General features: G+C 41.5%; 2 protein-coding genes across 6 annotated transcripts in view; both read left to right on the top strand.

The window, feature by feature from the left end:
* Positions 1-2,024, top strand: LOC127161966 (calcitonin gene-related peptide). 3 transcript variants are annotated; one of them, XM_051104745.1, is made up of 4 exons: positions 1-136; positions 329-419; positions 523-654; positions 1,865-2,024. In XM_051104745.1, exons 2-4 carry the CDS (start codon positions 334-336, stop codon positions 2,022-2,024), a joined length of 378 nt encoding a protein of 125 aa, XP_050960702.1. In that variant the 5' UTR covers positions 1-136; positions 329-333. The 3 variants fall into 3 exon arrangements, with proteins under 3 accessions (XP_050960702.1, XP_050960701.1, XP_050960700.1); XM_051104744.1 differs by having other exon boundaries at positions 1,862-2,024; XM_051104743.1 differs by lacking the exon at positions 1,865-2,024 and adding an exon at positions 1,097-1,850.
* A 2,644-nt stretch (positions 2,025-4,668) lies between these two features.
* The window catches only part of LOC127161972 (protein inscuteable homolog), a 42,739-nt gene continuing 37,265 nt past the window's right edge, over positions 4,669-10,142 (top strand). Inside the window, exons 1-2 of one of the 3 annotated variants that reach the window (XM_051104752.1) lie at positions 4,670-5,003; positions 8,902-8,963. The gene's annotated coding sequence lies outside the window, so the exon portion shown is untranslated. Of the gene's footprint in view, positions 5,004-8,901; positions 8,964-10,142 lie in introns of all 3 variants that reach the window. The other 2 variants (XM_051104754.1, XM_051104751.1) reach the window with 2 other exon arrangements.

Below are 10,142 nucleotides of genomic sequence, written 5' to 3'. Positions count from 1 at the left end.
TAAACACCTACACAGATACTACACAAGTCCTCATAGTGAATATATATAGGGGCTCAGCCATTGAAGCTGCACTCGGTAGTATCCAGGTGGTCGTCAAGATCAGAGAATCGATATTTTTATCAAACAGCCAGACAAGGTGAGTTAAGACTTTTGTGAGTATGAAATCTTTGTGGTTTTGGACAGGGGCGTCTTTCATTCCAGCGAGCGAATGGAGAACGACGAGAGGACCCCGGTCGGCAGATATTCACAGAGTTTGCACGTGGTGCAGCCCAGCCTCACAGAATCTGAGAATTTCTAAAATGGATTTGGTTGTATTTTTTGTCTCAAGGTACCATGTTTATGTCGAAGATCTCTGCCTTCCTTGTCGCTTACGCCGCGGTCGTGTGCCAGATGTACAGCTCGAACGCTGCCCCGGCGAGGTAAAACATTTTGTCATTTTGAGCTGGTGGATTCTTCAGTTGTATCTGGTCTCAGATGGCAAACTGTTGCTCTTCCCCGTCAATGTTTGATGTTTGTCTTCAGACCTGCTTCGGAATCTCTGACAGACAGACTTGCGCTCATGGACTACGAGGCACGAAGATTGCTGAGCGCCATAGTCAAAAACGTGGTGCAGATGACAGCGGAGGACCTGGAGCCGACGAGCGATGACAGCAGGTACACCCTCGGCATTATCTTGCGGGTTCCGCTCGTAGGATTGTCTTAGCGGAGAGTTTTTAATGGAGAGAGTGTGTTTATTTTAATCGGCTGACATCGAGAGGCAGTCAAAGTAGATCCAAGTGCCTGCGAATTTAATAAAGTGTTAATAAAGTGGCCCGAATGAGGCGTATCTCCCGTGTAACCCTGTAAAAGCCCGTTTGCTTGCCGAGGGAATGTCCTAACAGCAGCAGCATGTCGATCTTCCCGTTGACCTGAACGGCTGCATGTTAACCCCGAGAGTTTGGTTCGTTAGTTCTCCCGTCTGAAGACGTGCAGCATGTTCTCTCTCTTAACCTGATGCATGCGGTGAAGGGCTCTGTATGAACACTAACGGTGGTCTGGGTGGGAGCCTGCATGTCTGTGATGATACGCCTGTCTGCATGTGTGTTTCTCCCGACAGCCAGGGCAGATTCCTGTCCAAGCGTTGCTCCAATCTCAGCACCTGCGTGCTGGGAAAACTCTCCCAGGAGCTGCACAAATTACAAACGTTCCCGCAGACGGACGTGGGCGCCGGTACGCCCGGCAAGAAACGCAGCCTGCTCGAGGGCAATCAGTTTACGAGCTACGAAGAAACGTTTAACGCCATCTAACCCTAACACTGTGTGTTCCACGGTCCCGTTGCATGTGGATTCTGCCTGCTTGACTGATCGCACACAAACGGCTGGTTGCATTGGTCTTTTTTTCTTTCTTTCCTTTTGGCAGAGAAAGGCATGTTAAAAATCTAGATTAAATTTCTTCCGTACATAGTCCAATTCAGGAATAGGTTGTTTGTTTTGTACACATGCCTCTTGAATAACTGAATACATGTATTATAAAGGTAAAGCTAATAATCAAATAAAAAGAAGTATGATTTCTTTCAAGTGTTTAAGCTCAATAAAGTTATTTTTATATCAGGAACTCTTCCTCTGTCAAATTATTAGTTACTTTCATTTGAATTCATTTTATATCATTGAGTGCCTCTACAAATAAACATCAAATGCATCAAGATTTCTGCAGGTAAGACGTCTGAGATGACATCTGTGAATGTGATCAAATAAATATGGCTGTTATATACATGTAACTGTGTTTATAGGCCATAAATCTAAGAATAATGCATGAAAGTAATACTGACTGCTGTGAACAGAAGTAGTGTGGTCTGAAGTCTGCTCTCGCTCTGTGTTTGAAGCAGCGTTACGGCACAGAAGCGCGCCTGTAACACAGCCACGTGCGTCACTCACCGTCTGGCGGACTTCCTGAGCCGTTCCGGTGGGATGGGCAACAGCAACTTCGTTCCGACTAACGTGGGCTCCCAGGCGTTCGGCCGTCGGAGGAGAAACTCTCGGATGTGAGCGGCTCCAGTCGTGCGGGTACGAAGACGTTTCTGAGAGTCTGTGCTGTGTGTCCGTGGGCGTGCGGTGCTGATTGTCTGCTGTGTTTTTTTCTGTTTCAGCTGTGAAGTCGGAGCCGATTGGTTTTCAGTTGGAGACAACAGAACAACTACAGCTACAGAAATCGTCTCACTTTCCCAGCGGTATTCTCGGCCATGATCTCTCTCAATAAGGCAGAATTTTAAAAAATGCACTTAAGCACTTGTGATATTATTCCTAATGTATTGACAGAGCGTCTAAAATACAGAGCAATCTATAGATTTTTATACCAAATAAATCAGATTCATAAAGACATTGAGTGTTTATTCTCCATCTCTGTGAGGACAGAATAAATCCAGCCTGATCAAGACTCGTGAGGACGGCTGTGTATATGTGCCTTCCTGTTTGTGTGGGTTGTGATAATAAATGGAAAATGTCGCATTGGTAACTTTGTGTGGTTATGAACTTCTGAGAAGATTAAATGCATTGTGCATACATCTGATCTGGGTGAAGGCATTAGTGCTTGCACTAATATAAGCTGCTATATAAACAAACCTGCTTTGGGAGAGCGAGCATCTGTTCCCTTCTCGTTCAGCGTTCTGAACAAACGGGTGAAACCTGCTGAGCTGCCCAGATATAAAGGAACAAAGCCCAGAATCCCACAGGATTCACAAACATGACTTCATTCAGCATCATCTCGCTAATTGAATCGCACGGTATCGTTTCACATCTGTGGGGTTTGTTGTAAAGGCAGGTGAAGATAAGGGCCATTAACTTCCATTAACATAAACTATTCAATGAACTCCAAAGTAGCTGGGACGTGAAAGAATCCTGTTATAATACGGCTTGTTGTAGCTTTGCTGACATTGTGGTTTTAAAATGCATTAGCCAGTCCATCAAATACCTTCAGGATCAGGAGCGGAGTGCCGATGTTCTGCAGAGTTTAGTTCCAACCGGAAAAAATAAACTTACCTGCCTGCAGCCCCAGTAATCCTGAACACCTTGATTAGCTCGTTCACGTGCGTTTGATTAGAGTTGGAACTGAACTCTGCAGGTCATCGGCACATCAGGACCGACGCTGCCTATCCCTGGTGTAGACCTTTCCAGATCTCTCTTCGTTCAAACGTGAGAAAATGTTGTACCATCATCGTCCAAGAGGTGGCAGAATGAGTCTCATTTTAAAAGTATACTTTTAAAAATAAATTCTACATTAAAACAAATGCTTTTGAATGCAGTTGAAACAAACTCTAATGAGAGAGGTCTTACTGAAGGTGTTCTTATAGCTTCAGGGGTTTGTTGCTGCAGTACGGTACCACTTGAAGTTGTCTGTGGGATTTTTCCCCCGTTTTATGGTCCGACAGATGAAAACACAGGATTGGAGGAATCATTTATGTCTGCAGCACAAACGCCTATTTTAACATATTCATATCCTTTTTAGAAACAACTGTTTTTCAAAAGCAGAAGTAAAATACTTTTGTCATTTGTCCGTGTTTCTCCAGTGTCTCTTAGGTTTACTGATGATAATCGTTTGAGATAATCAGCGACACATTCAATTCATCTTCAAACACTTTGCTAGAGAGTAATGTATAATTCTTAAACTTATGCATTAAGGTACTTTAAGGAACTCGGAATAGTTTTCTGCACAGAAGAAAACAAAGAGAAAAGAAATGTTCTTCTGGTGTAACTTTTGTTCTTGTGGTTAATGGCAGTTTGCTGGAAGTCAGTGTATTTTGAGCACATTATATAACCCGAGATTATAGCCGTTATTTCAAAGAAATTCATTTTTCACTAGTTGTTTTTACGGTCTTTCCACGGTCTCCGTGCAATCCATTTGGATGAACTCAGCTGTGGAGGCTCTTGCGGTATCCGCATGGAAAGTTCGCTTGGAAGATCGTGGCAGGCTCGAAATCAGGGAACGTTTTTTCCTTCTTCGCTGGGTTTTGTAACGTTCTCACTGATGTTCTTAGCGAGCCGTTGAGGAGAGCTCTCTTAATAGTGAACAGCTGTTTGTCATTTAGTCATCGCAGTTGAAAATAAATTGTAACAGCGTGAGCAAGGATCTCCTTCCTTATAAACACCCAGAGAGTCGCTAGTCTAGTAGTTTTTTTCTTCAGTAAGCCATTAAAGTGCAAAAGGTCATGTTCCCTCCCCTGTTGCATTTTTTAAATTTAGCATCAAAGTCTGAATGAACTTCTAAATGTGCTTTTGAACTGATGAGATCCAGTCAAATGGACTATGCGTTCCTCAGCATGTGCTGTCTTTTGTTTTCATAGGCTTTTTTTCTTCTTCTCCGTGGCTGATTTTTCCACAGGGTAGCTGAGGCGAAATCAGATACCCTGAACGTTTAATGGTGAAAGTCTAGGAATAACTGAACCCAGACAGCTCCTCCCGAAATCTCTCGTCTTCTGAGATTTTTCAAAAAACAGTCGTCTTGTCACATAAAAAAAGAAAAAAAAAGAAAAAGAGTTTTCTTTCCCATCGCAGCAGCAGCTCTGCCTCCTGGCTCTCCTAACTGTTTTCCCCGGCGTCTGTTACCTCTCTCGTTCCTCCCCTATTCCACATCTGGATTCCAGGCCCACATTTATTTATGTGACTTGAGTTGTTTTTAAGGGAGTTTAAAGTTCTTAACCATGTACCGTTGGCAGCTGGGCTGGATCCGATGAAGTCTACAATTACATTTCACCATAGCCGGTCACTCTGCAATTACATGTTTGACCACAGAATGTCTTGAAAAGCACAACCCTGCCGCTCATATGGCAGACAGAAATAGACTGGTTTCGCGTCTGGTTGGACTTTTGCCCGGCAGAAACTATGCTGCTTGACTGACGAAGAGATGTGGGCTCAGCTCATTTCAGGCTCGAGCCGCGTCTAGCGAGTTCCAGATCCGCAGTGAACGTCGCGCGCCGGAGACTCCTCTCAAGACCGAATGCTGAATGGAACGCACTTTGAGAAACGGATAAAGTAAGTGTTGTTTTTGCATGCACTTGGTTTACGGAGGTTTTTCTTCTCGAGTGCGTGAGGGGTGCCGTGACCCCGTGAACTGAGCGTGTGTGGGACAGTTGATTGGCCAGCATCATCCGCTGAGTAAATCATCCGGTCTGATATCTGACCAGTGCGCCACTTACTTCATTTTTACATGGCTTTCCTGTGTAGTGTTTAAATGGTAGGAGCTTCAACCTAGATTCATTAACACACCGAACCGTGTCCACTTGTCTTGAATTAATTAGTCACACTCTACAGGCGCACTTAAAAATGTTGACCTCTTAAATTCTGACTGCTGCTGTCGAGCTGATGGGTGTTTCTGGGAGCGTCGCACATGTGGAGATTCTACCACTAATAACAGAGCTGGAGGAGCAGAACCGTTTAATGAGCATCTCGAGATGAGCGAGGAGACTCCAGCGTCTCCACTGACTCAAACGAATGCATCCGTGGATTTAAATGGCTCAGGGATACTGTTACTCCCCTCGATCCGCACAGAAAGCCTCTTTGTTTCGTGAGAGTCAGGCCGCAAGACTAACCCACCCATGCAGGCTCGTAGTCAGCACTTTTCTCCAAACCCAAAGTGGAGGGTTATGCTGAATTCTTTTCTTGCAGCTTGCAAAACATCTTCATAAGCAGTTTTAAAGTAGCCGGTCCGTAAATCGCCTGCTTCATTGTGGGTGGCGGAAGAGAGCCAAGAGCTCACCATCGGTTTCATGCAGGACAGCCTGGTGTACATTTATATGTTATGTTAGTGACAACAACAGCAGCTCAGCAGGAGGATGTGGAGGAATTCGATGCATATGTGCTCTATTGATGAGACTCCAGTAGACTTGACACCACAGATTATGCACGATATTGTAAAGTTAAAACATTACACAGTTCAAAAGCTCTGAGCAGGACATTTTCTGCATAATATATTCTCCAGGTGTCAGACTGCAGACGAGGTTTCTCTGAGAACTGACCTAAATGCTAAATGCTAGCATCACAGCTGCAGAGTATCGCTAGCCCGAAAGTCAAGTCATCTTTATTTATGTAGCAATTACAGATTGCTTCAAAGCATTAAATGCTAAAAAGTTCGCATCAAACCTAAAGATATGTTATGAAACAAAAACCAAATCACATCGCTTGTTAGATTCATTTATAATATTACCTACAAAACTGATGAGTTTGCTTTTCTCTCTGATCACCTTGTGTGGTTTGAAATCGGTCCTTCCTATATTTATTTACGTGGCCAGACAGTCTAGTCATTACAGCAGCTGCTGAACTAACCGCAGAAAACAGCTGAACCAGTCGAGTGTAGGTGTGTCCAACTCCATAACTTAACCCTCTTTACAATCACAGTTCAGACGGATTTGTTCATATTGCAAAATACCTGAATGAAAATAAGCATGCTTTTTAAAAGAGAGCTTATTACGGAAACTTTAAAGCTATTATATATGACTTTTACAAATATATATATATATATTGTGTGTGTGTGTGCGAGCATTTCTGTTGAGTTTTTGGGGGCCCGCACTTGTTTTTGTCTGAGACGCGGTGCTCCTGTGCAACACCTAGTGGCTGAAAAATTGCATTTTGCATACTTAGGTGCATTATTGAATATAATGTTTTGGACACTGAACTGCATTTTATTTACAATTAAATTGAAATTCATTATAATTTAAATTACGTTAAACAATTGGTTGAACTCCTATACGTAATTCTGTAATTACTTCTACTGTCTTTTAAATATCAGTAAAGTGTAGGCTTCTTTCGAATGTACTGACAAGCATTTATGGTAACTAAAATGTACTTTAATGTCACTTCTATTGAAAATGTTTATTACAATGTAATAAATGTTTAAATATACTTATAATTACTTTACATGTGCTTCAGTATGTTACTTAACACATTTATTTTGATAGTCCACTTTAGACATTCTACTCACAGTAAGTAACTTTGCAACTGCATGCCAACTAGTCATTAGAGTATTAGTAGACTGTCTGCTTAATATCTTCTCACACTCTTCTGAACTTGCAAATATATGTCTACTTATTCTACTAACCCTAAACCTAACCTAACAGTCTGCTTTGAGAGTCAGTAGACATGTAGTTGCAAAGTTACTTATAGTTAGTAGAATGTCTAAAGTGGACTATCAAAATAAAGTGTAACCAACAAGTCTATTTCTTTACAAAAGATTATTAAAAGAATAGTTCAGCCAAAAATGAAAATTAGTTGATGAGGTACTCACATCCCAGATGTAGATGAGTTAGTCTGTGGGTACATGTGTGTTGTGAATTAGGCGAAAGTACAAATACGAAATAATATAGTTTGATGATAAATGAGACCCTAATGATTTTAAATGCAATTTAAAGTAAAACGTCTAATTTGACATGCAAAATGCACTTTTTAGAAGTGTAAGTATAATAATGAAACTAATATTTAAGTACACTTAAATGGCCTTTATTAACATGATCTGAAAATACAGTTTTTTTGAATATACGTGTAAGATTTGAAAGTGCACATTCAATACAATCAAGTACATTTCTATGTCACAAGGGGATGTTAATGTTATTAACACAGAAGAACACATACAGTATGGCCTCTATACTCTTAAAAACAAAGGTGTTTCACGATGTCATAGAAGAACCTTTTCTGTCTAAATTGTTCCATAAAGAACCTTTAACGTCTGAAGAACTTTTCTGTTTCACAAAAGGTTCTTTGTGGCGAAAGAAGGTCCTTCAGACTATAAAAAGGTAAGAAATAGATGGTTCTTTAAAGAACCTTTGACTGAATGGTTCTCAAAAATGGTTCTTCCATGGCATCGCTGTGAAGAACCTTTTAAACACCTTTATTTTTAGGAGTGTATGTGGCATTTGTGTAGCAGGAATAACAAGCACAGGCCAGTTGAGAAACACTGCTCTAGCAAACACTGACATTTTCCCATGTTGGCTCCTTTCTTTTTCTATGGATTGAGTGGAAAACCCAAATCAACACTCAATAGTGTGTCTAAAACAGGAAAGTACAGCTGTTGGGGCTATTTCTGCTTTATACTTCGTGCGTCGCTTGTTTGCTATTCCCTTTGTCTAGGGGAGCTTGTGACAACACAAGAAAGGCAGCTGCTTTTATCGCAGGTTGCTTGCGTGTGTTTGCGTTCATCCTCGTTGCAGGACTGACAGAACGTTTCAGTTTCTTTCCCTGTTCCCTCACGCTTTTCACCGCTTTTTCATCCTTACACTCATAACTACAGCCTGTGAAAGCGCTGTGTTTTGTTTGCATTGCCTTGTGTGTGATCGTAAAAAGGCAGAGCCCGGCGGCCTGGTTGAATGGATTCTGCGTCGTATACGGTGCTTCTGCAAAAAAATGATCTTAAATCATTCAAATTTGGTTTTCCGGTCAAAATTCTGACTCCATTCGCATTTTCCCACGAAATCCTGCCAGCCTGGCTTCTGGTCTTCTGAGGTCCACATCCGCAAGATCCACGACTCTAAACTGACCACGTTATTGGTGTCCTGTTGGCATGAGCGTGCGTTCACTGGCACTGTACTTTAAGTGACTGACTGGTTAATGTATGAGTAGAAACAAACACCGAATGTTGAACTTAATTGAAATATATGCGATGCATTTGTGTACTTTTGGCACAGAAGATTTTGCTCTTTCTTTCCCAGACACACTCATGAATAGAAAGTGCCAGCAGTGATGATTACACAGAGCACATGGACAGCATGTGCGTTTGAGAGTCTAGTTGCATTTCATTCATTATTAAGAGGCTCAAGGTGTTTAGCCGCGTGCATCCCATCTGTTGGATATCTCACCGTTTCATAAGACATGAATGTCTCCGTAACTCTGCGGAGATGTTGACTGAGTGTGTGAAGACATTAGCTCTGACCCTCTATTACAGAAATCATCTGCCATCATCTGTGACTTTGGATGACAGCAGCTCTTCAATTGCTTTCTAAAAAGGTAAGGCACACTTTTTTCCCCATCTATATCTGTTCTTTTATTCGTTCCTCTATCCATCGATTAAAAGATAAAGAAACACGTCTGAGGACGTCAACGGCAAAGGATTGTTGTACAGACAGCAGTGTGGTTTATTAGACAGTCGTCATGTGTTGCCATGTGGATGTCATGTAAACTAGTATTATTTCACTTTTGTACTCTAAAACATAGAAGGAGGGTCTCTTTAAACAGTAACCCAACCTCACTGAGTAATCTAACCCGTCTCAGAACTCTCAGGCTCTTCATGATGACAGTCTTCAGCGTAAACTGACATGCTATGGAAGCAGTTGTTAAATACTTTGATGGAAGCTGCTCTTTACCTTGTCTAAACCTGCTATTGTCATATAGAGTGCTGTGGCGTGGCCAGTCACGAGGGAGAGTCTGCTGTCGTAATGAATATTCTGCCTTTTGACAATGTTTTGCTCATTGCATTACTGATATTTTCTAAACTGTACCAGTCATGCCAATATGATTGAACAACTCTGATGCTACGATGTCCACTTCTCACGTCTGACATCCTGATGGTAGTAGTGTGAGAGAGTTATTCACCCTGACAATGTGAGAAACCCACAGTACCGCGACATCTGCATGGACCTTTTTATGCATAAAAGCATTTTTAGCAGTGACAAATATGTTCTGTAATGCGCACTCTCTGAAAAAAGGTCCACAGCTGACACTGGGGCAATACCCCTTCAACAAGTACTACTTTTAAAGTACTAATATGTACCATTTAGGGGTAAAAAAGCTCCACAGATGTACCTTAGGGTGCCACCTCTTGTTTAATTTATGAATGTTTAATTCATGGAATTATATGAATATTTCATTAATATATTCTATTGTGTTTTTGATCACTGAATTATTAATGCATTTGGCTAATTTTACATTTTTACGTTTCAATTTTACAAAGCAGCTCTACGAAGACAGTAGTGTTATTATTCAGCTCAGTTGGGTTTAGTGTTGGTTCCATTCGGTCCATCATTTTAAAAATGAGTTGTGTACTTCACATTTTATTCTGTATCTCACAAAACAAAACCATCATACTGCCAGACAGCCTCTCAAATGCAACATGTCGTCATTTAAACTGCTTTGGCACTGCATTTTTTGGAGTAAGTTACACTTGTCTGCTTTTTTGTCTGCCACTTT

This window comes from Labeo rohita, unplaced genomic scaffold, assembly GCF_022985175.1.
Source record: "Labeo rohita strain BAU-BD-2019 unplaced genomic scaffold, IGBB_LRoh.1.0 scaffold_79, whole genome shotgun sequence".
In the NCBI taxonomy this organism is placed as follows: domain Eukaryota; kingdom Metazoa; phylum Chordata; class Actinopteri; order Cypriniformes; family Cyprinidae; genus Labeo; species Labeo rohita.
Note: the sequence above shows the minus strand (reverse complement) of the source record. Positions and strands in the feature narration are given on the sequence as shown.

Excerpts from the sequence above, each read along its gene's own strand:
- LOC127161966 (XM_051104743.1), top strand. The coding sequence starts at position 334 with ATGTTTATGTCGAAGATCTCTGCCTTCCTTGTCGCTTACGCCGCGGTC. Across the intron at positions 420-522 it reads TCGAACGCTGCCCCGGCGAG|ACCTGCTTCGGAATCTCTGA; the intron begins GTAAAACATTTT and ends GTTTGTCTTCAG. Across the intron at positions 655-1,096 it reads CCGACGAGCGATGACAGCAG|CCAGGGCAGATTCCTGTCCA; the intron begins GTACACCCTCGG and ends TTCTCCCGACAG.